The 16478-nt window shown below is 47.4% G+C and overlaps 1 protein-coding gene across 6 annotated transcripts in view; it reads right to left on the reverse strand.

Annotated features, from left to right (window-relative positions):
- The window catches only part of tweek (transmembrane protein KIAA1109 homolog tweek), a 647796-nt gene that overhangs the window by 5732 nt on the left and 625586 nt on the right, over window positions 1–16478 (reverse strand). For 5 of the 6 annotated variants that reach the window (XR_008613545.1, XR_008613544.1, XM_050182732.3 and 2 more), the window contains exons 59-60: window positions 10279–10615; window positions 10033–10161 (exon numbers count right to left, since the gene is read on the reverse strand). Coding sequence is in view for 4 of the 6 variants with exons in the window: in XM_050182732.3 (XP_050038689.2) it covers window positions 10033–10161; window positions 10279–10615 (466 nt within the window). In the remaining 2 variants the exon portion in view is untranslated. Of the gene's footprint in view, window positions 1–10032; window positions 10162–10278; window positions 10616–16478 lie in introns of those variants that run through there. The other variant, XM_055073300.1, reaches the window with a different exon arrangement.

Genomic DNA, 16478 nt, shown 5'->3' on the forward strand with positions numbered 1-16478 from the left:
TGTCTTAGAGGGAGCACTCTTTGAGTGTGAAATAAAATTTATACAGTGCTTCTGTGGATAAAGATATGATAGCAAAGTGTATGATATTACGTGAGTTGATGCGCAGCTAATTCTTATTAACTTAGGTAATATAATTATTACGTACACTTCTCTATTTCGTAATAAATGAGTACTGACTATAAGTTTCCCGACATTGGCAACTGTTGACCCATCATTGAGAGTATGAAGCCTCACTTAATCCTGCCCTCAAGAAGTAATTACAGCATACTGAAAATTCACCACTTCGGAATACACATCATGCGCATAATGGATTCATGTCAAAAAACACATCACGGCTGATTTTAAGGCACAACATAGGCCCCAGTGAGCTCACTTCCTACCAATAACTAAAAGCACACTAGTCGCATGAAGCAAGTAGGACGAAGCTGCAAAGAAAAGGGGATGCAGTGCATGGCTGCAGGGCTTTCGGCACTATTACATCGCACTGACCAGTGTGCATGTCAGTGGCCAAATGGCTTGATGCTTCTTTTGGCATGATGCTGCACTACCATGAACATTTGCCATGAAGGAACAGATATAACTGCATGTTGGGGAAGCCGTGCCATGCTGCCAGTTGTCAATTTTGGCCAGAAAACTGATATTAAATTCTCCCGGTATAAGTTCATTATTCATGATTGTCTAACCGTAACTTCCTTCATGAGGGCTTTGTAAAACTAATAGCGCATTAAAAAGCGCTGTGGGTCTTTATCCAGTGCACAGTGTGATCTACAGCACAAACACATGGAGGTTCGCGATCCTAAAAAAATACTTAAGCATGGATAGTAAGCTCTTCACAAAACCGAGATGTACAGACTACAGTTGTGCAATATCGAATATCACCGAATCGAATATCTACTATTAAGGAGTGCAGACTTTTGGGCTAGTTGGTTCCTAGCATAAATTGAAGTCGTAGCGCTGGATTGACAGGGACAAAAAAGACGACAGGATGTATGCTAGCTATCAACAGCCGATATCTAGCGCACGTCCTGTCGTCTTTCTTTTCTATGTCAATCCAGCACTATAGGGGGTGAGGAGTTACGGAGTCGCCATCTGTCGAAAGCGCCTCTCTTGCGTAGTATGAGGGATTACGTGGCACGCTACTCATAGGTTTCGCTTACGGCGCTCAATAAAAACACCACACGGCAGCCCTCCTGGACATTTATGTAGGTACTCTCAAAACGAGGGAAGTTTTTGACTGTCGATATAACAATGTTGGGCAAACTGAAAGCACAGAATCGTTTACAGATGCTATCTCTTTACCGAATATGTACAGTGAACGCGCGGTCGCTGCGATGGAGTCTCCCGAACCGGCTTCTTGCGTGAAAGCTAGGCAAAAGCTGAGAGTAAACTATGTGAAATATGTTCTTATAGTGGGCTTGTTTGTATAACCAAATGGGGCACAATAGAATGAAGCCTCAATGCAGCGATCGCATGGGTTCGCAGCGACCGACTGCACGTCTGCGTGCATGTCCGCGCACAATGTTTTGCTTTCGCTGTGAGTGCGTTTTCGCACCGTGCCGTGAGCTTTAGGCTGCAGCATATGAGCATTTGTCAGTACACTAGCAACCATTTGGCGTGGACGCTATAAGAACTGTTCAAAAATAATTTCGTTATAGAGAATTCGACGCCTACGGCGACTGTGATGTGCCGTTGCGATGATTCAATCTTTTTTTGTCTTTTGAATTCTTGCACATTTCAATATTATTTCTCAAGTTGCGTCGCACTGTATGTTTATCGGTCTTCCCAGCATGCGATTTCTCTTTCTTTTTCGTAATCCAGTGTATTAATTCATAACACAAACATGACCATATGCCATGCCTTTTTAAATGTGCGTCTTACTGCTCCCTTTCCGTTCTAGTGAACTTGCCAGCATCTAGCATCAACAAGTTCATAGACCAAACTGACATGACATTAGCCAGGCAGCGGGCGCAGGCGAGCGTCTCTGTGCGCATTTTCTGCTACTCGCTGAACATCCCGCAGTCCCGGCACCATAGCAGAAATCTTCCTCACGTCTGTGCTTGCTCCATACCCCGAGTTGTAGCCGATGGCTGTCTGCCGGTTCTAAGCTTCGCCAGCCAAGCTTCGCCAGCCAAGCTTCGCCAGCCAAGCTTCGCCAGCCAAGATTCACGCAGCTCCTTGCCCTGTGGCTATGTGTGAATAAGGTTGACACCACCTCCGTCGCGTACGTCCGGCACTGCGGCACCGAGCAGTAGCTTACCATGCTGCACGCCTACAAAGGCAGCCACTACCTATTATAGTACTTTCAAATGTTGTCAAGCAGACACCCAAGGCGGTAAAGCCTCACCACTTAATCAGAACCGCGGCGCAAGTGGGACTTTAAACTTTCATTTTCAGCTCTCTTCGGCGCTTGTGAAGCAGCCAATGCGGCCGCTGTGTCCACGTGATCCCTCATGCCACATGCACGCCATACCACGCCAACGGTGGCGCCAGCTTTTCCAGTGGTGGAGCTCACCCCCAATGACTTCAACTGATCTACTGTTCGATTTTTCGAATGCTCGATATATTTGATGTAGAAATCTGTACAGTGCCGCATCTCCTGAGTTGGGAAGTTATCGCAAAAAACACACGGGACGAAGGAAAAGACATTGTCTCCTGTGTTCTTTGCGGTAACTTCCCAAATCGGGATTCACCAACTGGCCTACTCCCACACTCTTCTAAGCCACATGTCGCGTGCCGCGGAGGCCCTTGTGCTCGATGCTGCACAAGCGAGTGTTTCACTTCATTTTCGACGCAAAAGGAGCGCCGAGGGCGCCTCGAACGGGGCACAGTGGCGGACTTTGTCACTGCGAGTGTTCCCCGACGTCGGCTTGACAGTGCCCGAACGTCACAATTCACGGAATGGCACCGCGTCTGCCGGGCCCGCCTCTGTCAGCACAAGGTTCGTCGAGGTCGACATGAGCGATCTAGATGATAACGCGACGCGGACAGAGCGAATGGCAAGAAAAGCAGTGTGTATTTTTGTAAAGTGCAAAAGCATTTGCGAAGCTGGGCCGATTAGCCACCGATAGGCACGTAGATCGCGTTGGATACGCGTACCACCAAACTTCACGCCACTTCGAGAGCAGTCAGTCTAACCCGCACACTTAATCTCTGAACTGATCACTGATGAGCCACCCGTATGAACATATTAACGGCAAGAATTCCGCGATGGCTCGCGACCCGTTATCACATCAGCCAGCGTCCAATTTTAACACATCCCTCTTCCTTTCCTGCTGTGTGCATGAGAGCTGAACTATTTTATGTTTCTAACAGTATTTAAATGGACAGCTGCAACGCTTGAGCAGTTCAAATACACGTCCAAAATTAGAACTTCCATCAACTTAAAATTTGCAAGTTTTAACTGGTAAGGTGCAACTGCACAATTGGTCATCTCAATTGAAGGATGGTTTCCTTTTACTGAATACAGCTATACAAACGAAACTCCACAGTAGCCTATATATGGCTTCAGCAAAATTTTATAAACTGTGCGAGGAAGACAGGACATGAACAGAAACATACACAAACACACAAAGTGTGTCAATGTGTCTTTGTGTGCGTGTCTCAGTGTGTGTGCGACTAGCCCAACAACATGCCTGACTATATATGGCCCTTGCGACACAATCTAGGGCATAAAAATTGCACACTTTGAAGCAATGCTCTTGCCAAACCTTCTACAACCCTCTCTAACAATTAACACACAGCGATAAAATTAATTCAAATCAAGCGTCCGCTCGAAAAGCAGCTATACACTGGCACCAATCAGAGTGTGTTAGTGGAGCACCCTTCCTGTACTGCAGACCCACCCCCCAACTGACCCACGACCTCTCCACGCTCACTTTCCTGCAACACTAAGCCACGTGGCTGTTTACACACCAAATACTAAGGTCAAAAGTCTTTGTTTTATTTAAAGTACAGTTCCAAATGCAAGGAGAGGTGTTTTGTAATGCTAGTATTTACCTAAGCAAAGAGATCAAGAAAGCACTATACTTGTGCGAACAATACATTGACAGGCAAGTATGCAGTCATTGCTTAGCCATCAAGGCATATATCCCACATAAGCTCAGATTAAGTACCTTAGCAGAAGGGCAACCATGTGACACCAAGCACACCTCTCTCGAAAAAGACGAAGCAGTTACAAGGAGCTCATGAGTGCCTATGTGACACAGCTACTTCCTATACCAGGGGAGGAGGAGGAGGAATAAACATTATTTTAGTGAAGCAGATTTATGAGACCTAGGCCTCTCTACCTAGATAACTGCCTCGAGCCCTTGGGTTCTGAAGACATCTTCGGCCAGCTGGATTGCCTCAAGTTGGTCTTCCGGTGCAGAGCTGAGCAATGTGGTCTCCCATTACTCTCTGGTCTTGTGTGTATTAGTCTGTGTGGGTGTCTGAGGACAAGCCCAACCAATTTGTTGTAGGTCCGCCCATTCTTGACAGAATCTACATCTATCTGTGTAAGGGTCTGAGTAAAAATTAAAATTATGGGGTTTTACGTGTCAAAACCACCATCTGATTATGAGGCATGCCGTAGTAGAGGACTCGGGGAAATTTGGACCACCTGGGGTTCTTTAACGTGCACCTAAGTCAAAGTACACGGGTGTTTTTGCATTTCGTGCCCATCGAAATGTGGCCACTGTGGCCGGGATTTGATCGCACGACCTCGTGCTTAGCAGCCCAACACCATAGCCACTAAGCAACCGCGGCAGGTGAGGGTTTGGGTAGTAGCAGTGGTAGGCCACTGGGTTCAGATATGTGGCTGTGTGTAACGTGCGCCTTGCCGTCATTTGCCATCTACTTAGTGAGGAGTGTGTGGGGGAGAAACAGGCCCTTCCCAATTTAGTGTTTGGTGACCTCGTTAAAGCTGGTCATCCGGTCTTTCTCTGTTTCCCGTATTTGCAGTATTTCCCAGTGCAGGGGTTCTCAAACTTTCTGGCATTGGGGAACCCTACCAGCTTGCCCAAAGTGCAGCGGAACCCCTCCCCTCTCCCTCCTTCCACCAATGCCATAAGGCCTCATTAAAGAATGGAATTGGGAGAGGATGTTATGGCACTCTGGATCTGCCTAATTGAAGTAACACCACCATCGCACTTGATGAGAAACGGACGATAACACAAGGGCAAGCAGTTTCATTCTCTTTTTTTTTATGCAGAATCGACCATACAGCTACCGCCCTAAGCATCACATGCCATAAATGACGTTGTCAAGCAAACAAAGTGTCGTACGCACGAAGGCTTCTTTCATGTTTTAAAAAAATGTCATAAGTCACTTACACTGCGAAAACATCTTCGATATACTGATCACAACGCTAAACCTAAATGCCTGCTTGAGCTGGTATGCAGTGGTACCCTTCGGGCGCACCGAAATCATTGTCGCACATTCTTATTACGGAACCAACACAGTGCGGTAGCAAGCCGGCTTGTATCACAACTATGCCGTGCTGACACTAACACGTCTGAACCACAAATAACATGTGAAGTTCCCGTGTGGCTGTTACATAATGACGTTTATATGGACAGCGCTGTCCATGGACAACAAGAGTTGATCAGGCTGATGGCGCTAAACTCAGGCTCTTAGCTTGCAGACCTTCCCAATTGATTCCCGCTCACGTGCTACAGTAGACTTTATGTAAAAGTCCATAAGCTTAGCTTAGGCTAGCTTATGTAGGCAAGTTGCACAGCAAGTTGCCCTACTCAATATGGCCGCATTCTCGCTAGTAACGCTGTGAAAGCTGAGATACGAGCTCTGAAAGCTTGGCTTGTATGGGGAATGGATGATGGCAGGAATGATGTCACCATCCCGCATGTTGACACTTCAATTACAATTCTACATTGTGCATTCTACGTTACATTGCACACATGTGTGTCTATCTCTTTCTTTCCCTTCGCATAACAGTATAGCCAGCAAGGAGAACGATACGATTCTAGCCTGAGGTCTACCATCTTGGCTATGTCAAAGGAGGTGTGTGGTGAATTAAACTGCGCTTGAGAGCATGAATTAGGAGTGCTCGGTGCAGCCACCGTGGGCACGTAAGTCACACGTAACAAGTCTTGCATGCTAGTGCCATGTTGGCCTCTCGCTGCTCGCAGACCAACGAAGTTGGCGAACATATTCGCTCGTTATCTGGTCGCGGTGAGTTCGAGTTCCGCGATTTGTCGCGCGCCATCGGCATGTTGATGCTAGGCACTGTATTGCCTGTCTCGCTAAGAGCCTATGCGGCATGGTGGTACCGACTTGTCGGCCACCAAGCTTGTTCGATGGAGGAGTTTAGGATGCTCATCCGCAGCGAATTCCTCCCTCCTGACTATGAGTGCCGCATGCATCGCGAGCTAGAGCTTCACACCCAACACCCCGACGAATCTCTGATCGAGTATGTCAGGGCTATGCAGAAGCTCTATCTTCTTGCTGACCCTTTGGCATCTGACGCCATTAAGGTAGAGCGGGCCATTCTTCAAGCCCATCCAACCTTGGCTGCTTACCTTCAGAGCACCCGTTATCGTGACCCAAACGAGTTGGCCTCTGATGCGAAGCAGATTCAGGGCAACATACTGGCAGTGAAAGCCTACCGCCTGCCACCTCTCTCGAACCTCGTTGTGCATGGGCTGGTGATGACACGTCACCCTGTAACTCCCCGAAATACGAGGCGGCCTCGGCCACGAGAGAACATAGAGATGTGCATGAGTTTTTTCACCGCATGAGTTTTTCTCGACCCGTACTCACATGGCTGGGCACGCTGTTCTGCTCCGCACGGCCAACGAGAACACGAAACCCACGCCCTTGCGCACGAGGGGAAATCCAATCGCGGTGCCCCTTTGGCTGGCAAACGGAAGCTACCTAGCACTCTAGATGCGCCCAGGCCCCCTCAATCGGACCAAGGCATTGTCTGCTACCATTGTCATGATAACAACTAATATATCGTTACGACCGGTATCGTTATAAGTGGGTTCAACTGTAATTACGTTGTGGCATTCTCACCCGTGCTCTTGGGACAAAGGATTGACAACACACTAGGGCAAACAATCACAAGGGCACTTATTGCACCTTTCATAGACTAATGCCTGCTAGCAGAGTTGCTATCCACAAAACATGCCGATGGGCGCATGACAAATCGCGGAAGTCCGACTCACCGCGACCGGATAACGAGCGAATATGTTCGCCCCATGTTGGACATCAACGCTTGGTCGTTCGCGTGTACGGTCACGCGAATGGTGGCACGTTTGAACGAGGCCTCACGAGATGGTCTCGCAGAAGCATGGAACATCTGTGCAGCTTGCCGATCCTGAACCAAAGAGGAAGAGCCTTCTCCTTTCAGTGTCCAAGTAACCCCACCGTTAGGCGGCATTAGCAGCGCAACACTTGCCTCTTGTACTGCGCTTCAACCAGACCGACTGCTGCGAGTATCACAGCACCACGCAGGCTACGCGGCAAAACCGGATTGCAGGAGATGGGAGCTATGTGGGGAAACAACATATCAGGGGACGCGTGAGAGTCGCGCATCCCCACATCGTATTGGAAAGAAACGTGAGAAAAACATACTACCCGAGAAAATGTACGACCAGAAGCCCCTAAAATTGGCAGACTAAACTATAGTTGGCATCTACATAATGCGAAGTGCTGCGTGTATCCTTGTAGCATGAGACGCCGATGCGAGCTGAGCTAGTGGGGTTCAAGCAGCCCCGAAACACGCATTGTCGTTTTTATGGCTTTGGCAAGATTACATTTGCGCTTATCGAATTCAGCCTGGGTCAGCAGCTTCTTCAAGTGGGGCATTATGGTGGAAAATTTTTGATGTGCCTACTCAGCGCGAATCGTAGCGGTAAAAGACATAGATGTCTGCGCGCCGAGCTGGTAGGGCCTAAGTGACCCGAGACGGACATTGTCATTTTCCTATTGGTTAGTGTTTTGAGGCTGCGACTGGAAATATAAACGAAATCGAGCTGGTGGGCAACACAGGAATATGATGTCTACGATGCCGCCAGACGATGACGCTCCCTTTGCACCGCATGCACAAGGGAACGGCGGCACATTTGGGTTATCGCCCACTAAAAGCGTGCAATACACTTCTAACAGCACTACGGCCCATGCGCTATGAAACAGATAAGTGAAGATGCGTATTGCAATAGGGTTGGCGGCGATATCTATGAATGAGGTGTGCTACGACCTGAATGGTTATTTACAGATACCAGAACAAGAAAACCTGCATTTTCATGTGAGACGGGCGGGCGAGTATTCCGGAGAAGCACTGTGGTGGGTGGCTTACTATTTTCGATAGGGCGTGCTTCGCACCTCTTCTTATTTGCATGGGATCTAGCGGCCGGAAGATGTATCATATGATCGCAGTTTGGCGACATACTGAACGCTGGTACCGAAAGATTGCGTTTTCTGGGAACATATGAACCTATAAAAAAAACATGCAGAAAGTCCTCTGCGAGTTATCTAAGCATTCGTAAGCATTGTGCAACTTGTTCATCTCCATGCAGCCTGGTGTCATTATTAGTATTATGAAACTTGATCGGGCCAGTACAAATGACTGTGCTGCAGCGATATAAACTGGTGCGGACAGCGGCGCAAAGAGCATTTATGACGCAAGCAAAGTACTGCAGGTGGCGGCGCCAGGTCTGCTGATGACATTCCAATCTGCATAAGCCATTATCGGTCTTTAGCGCCTTATTCATCTGCATCGAACCCTTATGAACCGTGGCCAAATGTACTCTGGGGGCGGCTTCGTATGGCACTGCCATGCTGGCCAAACCTTGAAAGTGATCTGCGATGCCGACAAAGAGTGCCGACTGCTCTGACAGGAAATCGTACGTCATGGGCTGCATATGTCTGCGATCTCAAAATGGGAAAAAATTATTTCATCTTTGCACTGCCGCTTTACAGATGACAGCTGCACGCAGCTGCTTCTGCTGCGCGTGGCCTCCAAGATACCAGTGGTGTGCTGTGTAGTGTGGCCTACCTTGGTGGCCACGGGATGTCACGAAGAGCCCTTTTGCTGCCGAGACACTTAATTTTGGGTGGGGCTCTGCCCTCTTGGCTCCTCCCCTGTTTAGCTTTCAGCGCCCGGAGACGTAAAGTAAGAGAGCCGGGTATAACTGCGGTATAACTCCACTTGTAGTTGAAGGATTCGAAAAGATTTTGCAGCATGATATTTGTAAGACGAATTCCTTTAATAGCGAGGCCATTCTATAATTAGTTAGGAAAATGTTTCAGGGCCCTTTTAAATCGATAAATTGTGGAAGTCAATTGGGAAAAACGGGATGGGGCTGGATGCGGAATCCTAAGATGCCAATTGTGTAACCCAGTTTGAGAACCCATGTCCTACAGAAAAACAGGCACAAACAGAAAGTATGAAGAGACCGAGAAAGGAAGAATGTTCCATTTTGTTCACCTTTTCGTGCCATATAGTAAATAATATGTGTTGCCAAAAAATTTCAGTTCGCAATTTAAAATTAGCATATTTATTCATACTTAGCATATCATTGTAACATTTCTGTTAAAGCCATGCTATTATTACTTAAAATGCTGCATTTAACAGATTTAGAAGCACAAAAAGTTCCTTTTGAACCAACCGAGCCTTACTTAACATTTTTTTTATATGCCACATAATGCATGCGTTTGCATTTTCATTGGTTAATACTGAAGTTTATACCATGCTTATTAATCACATATGAAACTGTTTAAACAAGCCCATTTTCTGTTCAATTTGTTCATGTTTCCATATGTTGCTTAATTGATTTAATTTGTGTTCTACTGTATATATAATTGCTGCCTTTCTAATTTGTCTTATAGTTGTATTTATTACTGTTGCTGCATTAAGTTTACTTTTCCTTTCATTTATATCATGTACAGGAGGTCCCAATTCAGTCTCCGACTCCGGGACCTCCTCCTGTATATTACATGTTGTAATAACTTTGTATGCAGTAAGAAAATTTGATTCTGATTCTGACCGTGATGTCTGAGACAGTGAGCAGGGCAAGTAAGTAAGAAACTAACCACCGTCTTTTTCTCGGATGTACGACACGATCAGGTTGTGCAGGAAAAAGAAAGCTTCTGCATCCACAGCCACAAAGATATGGTCGTCAAACTCAGTGACAAAGCTGCACTCCACCACTGGTCTGGAATCTGAAAAGAGAAGTGGAGTGATGTTTTACTGTGCAATGCAAACTTCACAAATACCTCCTGAAAATGACAACGCTTTAAAAAGGAGGCAATAAAAACAGGAGGGCCACACCAACTGACCGTCAGGTCCCGGACTGTGCTCGCCCTGCAGCTGCTCTGTCTTCATGTGCAGCTCAAGGCTGGGGAAGGCAAAGATCATCTCCATTGTGTGGCCAGCCTCGGGTGGGCGTGGTGGTGTGGGTCGTCCTTCAAACACAGGGAAGCGACCCACGTCATCCAGCTCACTACTGGCAAATGCATACTGGAACCACTCGCTCACACTCTTGAACTGCGGTGGGAAGAGGACATTGCGACTGATGCGGCACACGGTGGCCATACTGCCAGTGCTGCCCGAAGATCCGGCCGCATGACCCAGACGAAAAGTCAGGTGCTGCACGACATGTGTGTCCACAGCCGCCTGTGGGAATGTACCAACATTTTGTCACAACATTATGCCGGGACAAGGTCTAGTTTGTTACCCATACCGAAGCAGCGCAATGGGGATACAGCAAAGGCAGGCACAGTGCCAATTGGAACTGACTTATTGCTGTGATGGACAAATAGTTATACAATCGTATCTACATAATTTAAAGTTGAATGGGCAGAACAAATTATTCAGATTAAACAGAGTTGTAATTAAAGGAAGTGCACTGAATGGAGATGTTACGTGTTGCTCCGCGTTTGCGGTGCATGTGTACTGAGCTAACACACGAGTGAGGGGTTTCAAGAGTGCGGCTTCATAGCAGTGCGGCATGTGCTGCCGTGAATCCCCACTTCCAGACTAAATATTTGCTGCTCTAAAGCTGCACCTCACGGCAGAATTCACACATAACCCGCACCCCAACTTTATTTTTATACTTTGTGAACTTTTGCTGCTAGTTATACACGCCAAAATATGGTACTTGCAACAAAAGATGGAAGCAGCAGCGAGCGCATGGCCGCAATGCATGGTCGGAAGCGCCGCTGCATGAGTTGGCGTGTTGCTGAAGGCATGGTGGGATGAGATGTTCAAATGAACCGTCGCAAACGCTTACAGATTCAAATTACTGGGTGCTTTCACACATTGAAATACACTTTATTTTGACAGGACCACAACAACAATTTAAATGAAGTGGAAGTTTGAATTAAGTGTGTTTAAATTCATTACATTACACTGTAGCACCACAGACAGGTACACATCGTCCAGCACATGAAAAAAAAGAAAGATTAAGAAGTCTTCTTAAGCGGCCATTGTGCCTGAGAAAGGAAGCAGTGCAACATACCGCTATTAAGAGAATTTTGTGCGGGCCCCCCAGTACCATAACAAATTGTGCAACAGGTCGCGAGCAGAAAATCAGTATACCCACTGTTGAAACCAAGCTGACTCGAGCTGCAACCTGTCACAAATATGTAAACATGAACATGCAATTATCTCAGGCTGATTTTAGCAGATGCAGTGAAAAGAACAAAACAACTACGTGTTACTTATGTTTACCTAGGGAAAACACGGAAGGCGGGAGATGGTAATTCAAGATGATAAGCAAAACAAGAACAAGGTGAAAGTCGGAGCCAACGTTTCGACAAGTAATCTTTCTTCAGGCGACATACAGTTTCCTTGGCACAGTATACATAGGGTTGTTCATTTTCGGGTTTTATATATTTTTTTAAGGGGGGTAAAAATCGGGTGGTATTTCTCAAATGATAATTGGGGAGAAATCAGTTTTTGTGAAACCAAGCTGAAATACGGGGTTTTTCGCGTTAAATCTACAGATGTGCTAAGTAATGCACTCAGTTTATTTCATCAGAAGGTATGACAGGCTTCTTAACACTAATGCATTAAAATTGGTGTTTGTTTCAAGCTGGTAATCTGGGGGGACATCACAGTTTTCTAGCAAATACTTTCCGAAATTTGGCATTTGTTTGGAAATGAATCAGTAATGGTGACAGCAAAGAGCATTGATAACTTCTAAAAAATGAAACATTTTATTCACGAAAAGCTGGTCATCAATTCTTTACACACCTTTGTTTACATACACTATCATCTGCATGTGCAACATGTAGGTCTCCATTCGTGACCTGTCCAGTCGTTGAACGTTTCTCAGCTGGGAGAAAGTTCTCTCGGCATCACAGCTTCCATTAGCTAGGCACAATGTCAGTGCAGTGTTTACTATCCTGGGGTAGAGAGGGGTACAGTCATGCCAATACTCAATGAGTTCGACAGCTGTGCTTGTGGCGCTTGCTTCCAGCAAGTACTGGTTGAAATCGTCGTGAAGTGAACATACACCATCGGTTACAGACATGAACAGAGGTCTGTAGTCATCAAATGACTGCCCCAACAGACGCTTTTTAAATGGATCCAGGACAGCTCCCAACTTCCACAAAGTTAGCTGGTTTTCCTCTTTGTCTGAGACATTCCGTTCAACAGTGCAGTGCCATTTTATAGCGAGTTTCATGCAGAACTCTTCACATGTTTTTACTAATGTGGTGCTGCTCTTGGGTAACATAGACAAAACAGGCCTGGCCTAATCGCTTTTACCGATGATAGTTGAAAGCTCGCTGACAGTCTCCTGCAGCTTGACGTTTACCAGATGATCAAAGCTGGGCATCAAAAGTTTTCTTTTCAAGGGTTTTCTGGGCCTCTAAAAGGGGCCGAGTGTGTCTCTCATCAGGATTACCTTCGCATAAACAACTTTTTGAGAAAGTATCACTCGAATAACTTCCGCTTTGCTGCTATCATGTGAGCTTTCAGCAAGCTCCGTTACCAAGCTCCACATTTCCATGGCAACCACAAGTGCTTTGTAGAAGCGTTGCCATCTATTCGGGACAACAGAAGGTGGCTTCTTAACATCAGGTCCAAAGAGGTGATTAGAAGCACAAATTGTGCTGTACTTTTGGTACAGCTTTTTAGCATGCTTAACTAACGTTCCAAACTTGATCACTTTGGATCCAACTGTTGACATGAATGGTAAAGAAATGGCATGGTCAAGACTCACATGAATCAGGTGTGCTAAATTTTTCACATGCAGATTTGAATCCCTTCAGCTTGACAGATTTCTCGTACTATTTTTAAAATGTACTCTGCTGAGTCTGTGACTACAGCCACAACGTCTGTCCACGTCTCGCCTACAGTCAGGAGAGCCTTCCTGTCTACACTGGCCACCGTGTAGCTGTTCGAAGCATTTACTCTGTCGACGTTGACCAACACAATCTGCTCCTTCACGTTTTTTTTGCTATAGTAGCACAGAAGAGTGTTGCTGGTAGGACTCCAGTGATGTCTCAGGATTCGACGACGATGACACTCACTTTCACATCTCGCACATCATTGGGGCTTTTCACCATGTCCTTATCAAAAGCTTCTTTCAGGTATTTCAGCTGAAGTCTTTGTCCTGTTGGCATGGTCTTCATGGCCTTGCTGTATCTGCATACGAAGTACCCCAGAGGTCCGTCCACCTGGTGCATGCTGATTCCACTGTATGCTAGGGCACAAACGAAGTCATGGATTATGCCGTTCACTTCAGTTTCTTTTGCACATTGTCTACAGGGCATATAAAAAATCGCCTGCTGAGATGTTCCCACCTTCTCAGCTTCCTGGGTCGACATCTTGAACTTTTTATGACGAGCTGACGCTAGATGCTAGCGAATTCGGCCATAGGGCTTCTTCGCTAGATCGGTGACCATCTCGGTGTTGCAATATTTGCACATGAACGCACGGCTGCCTTCGCTGTTTTTCGTTGCAATTTGGAGATCTTCATGCTCTTTACCCCAGTCATACAATGTCTTTCATTTTCTTCCCATCTCCATGCTGAATTTTCCTGTGCTGTGTACTAGAGCCTTAGTTCGCGACGGTGGCTTTGTCCCCACCGGTTGCCCCTGGTAATGGAAAGTGACGATGGCGATCATGCATCTCATCGGTTAGAGTTCGTACTCTAAACCAATCAGATGCATGATTCACTTCATCGCCATGTGAAGAAGACGACGCGTCTCGCGGCACAGCCGCATCGCCAACGCGCTGCTCAGCTTGGCTCGCGCTGTTGATTGCTGCCGTATTTTTGGACAGTGCTTCGGTCTGTCTCGCCATTCCCGGTCGCTGTGTCTTTGCATTAGGAGCCGCCAATAAACATCTTCTCAACTGGTGGAGGTGCTGGGACTAGAACCCCGTCGCTTGAAACCCTGGAGCTATGATCAAGAACGCTACCACCCGCCATGACCGACAGCTCATCCCAAACGGCACCAACGCCACAGTCCGTCACCTGCACCGGCGTTCCACGACAATGGGACCCCAAGATCTTCAGCGGTGCCAACGATGAAGACGTAGAAGACTGGCTCGCGTCATACGAATGGGTGAGCGCGCACAAGTGGGATGATCCAGCGAAGTTAACCCACGTCATCTTTTATCTGGCTGGTGTTGCCCAACTCTGGTTTCACAACCACGAAAGTGGTGTACCCATATGGTCAATCTTAAAGACAATCTTTACGGAAGTGTTCGGCCGACCCGCTGTTTGCAAGCTGCGCGCTGAACAACGTTTGCGCGCCCGATCACAGCAGACGGCAGAAATGTTCACGAGCTACATTGAAGATGTCGTGGACCTTTGTAAACGAGTCAATGTCGCAATGCCCGAAGCTGAGCGAATTCACCATATACTGAAAGGCATCGACGACGGCGCATTCCAGATGCTCCTAGCCAGGAATCCGCGCACTGTGTCCGAAGTCATCAGCCTATGCCAAAGTTACGATTAGTTAAGGAAGCAACGTGCTTCGACTCGGCATGCTCTGAGAAGTGATGACTCGTTGGCGAGTCTTGACAGGATGTACGACCCATCCTCATTCTTTCAGTGGATCAAGGACTTCGTGCGCGAGGAAGTTGCCCGCCAACTTTCTTTAGTACCCTTCACTCAGTCCCTTTAGTCCCCTTCACGTGCGCTTATTCACAGCATTGTTTACATCGTCGAGTGTATTGTTCTTCCCACCTGTTCGCATGACGTCATCCTCGGATGGGACTTCTTATCCCGTTGTAAAGCCGTGATCGACTACACACACGCCAAAGTTGAATTTTTCCCTTGTGACTCACCCTAGGACGAAGTTGTGACCGCCCTTCTAAACTCACTGTGCGCGAGGACAAAGATATTCCACCTCGCTCCTTCGCCATCGTACCCGTCTCTTGCGATGCCATCCTTGATGCAACGGTCCTCTTCACACCGTCCGACGTCTTCATGAGCCATAAATCTCTCCTACTACCCTTCGCAATGCTTGACATGGCTGGCAGCTGCAGCAATATATACTTTTACAACCCCCTCTGTGCGCCTATTACGTTGCTCGTTGGTGAATGCCTTGGCTTTGTGGAACTCCTCGACTGTTCGTCTTTGGTTGACGTCCCCGGAGACTCTTTTGATGTCGACTTCGGCCAACCATCTTCGATTTCCGCACTTGAGGAGACGTCCAGGGATGCGTTCTCGAGTGCCATCGCCGATACCCTCACACCTGCCGAGCGCGCCGAATTCTTGATCTCCTGCACCACTTTAGAAGTTCATTCGACGTTTCACAACCTCACCTGGGCCGCACGTCGGAAGTGCAGCACTACATTGACATCGGTTCACATGAGCCGTTACATCAACAACCGTACGGCGTCTCTGCCGAAGAGCGTCATGTCATTACCACCCAAGTCGAAGATATGCTGCGTGCCGTGACGTTATTCAACCTTTGCACAGTCCCTGGGCATCTACTGTCATTCTCGTTCGCAAGAAGGACGGGCCTATTTGCTTTTGCGTCGACTACCGTCGGTTAAATAAGGTAACGCACAAAGACGTCTATCCTTTGCCGCGCATCGACAACGCCCTCGACAGTCTTCAGGGAGCAGAATTCTTCTCGTCCCTCGACTTGCGTTCAGGGTACTGGCAGGTCCCGATGGCTGTGGCAGATCGCCAGAAAACCGCATTCATTACGCCTGACAGCTTATATGAATTTAATGTGATTTGGCCTTAGTATGGGCACTTGGCAAGTTCCGACCATACCTGTACGGGCGCCCATTCGATTTGGTCACAGATCACCACGCGCTTTGTTGGCTCGCCAACTTGAAAGATCCCACTGGCCACCTATAGCCCGTTGGGCACTGCGCATTAAGGAGTATGATATTCGCGTCTTTTACTGCAGCGGATGCACACACTCAGATGCAGAAGCCCTGTCTCGTTCACCTTTACCTCCAGACTCGGCCTGCGGAACAACTTCCGCGCACTCTGTGTCATCTCTCGCCATGGACTCCTTTGCCACCGCACAATGTTGTGACCCGTGGATCGCTTCTCCTTTCG

Source organism: Dermacentor andersoni, chromosome 4 (genome assembly GCF_023375885.2).
Source record: "Dermacentor andersoni chromosome 4, qqDerAnde1_hic_scaffold, whole genome shotgun sequence".
Taxonomy (NCBI): Eukaryota; Metazoa; Arthropoda; class Arachnida; order Ixodida; family Ixodidae; genus Dermacentor; species Dermacentor andersoni.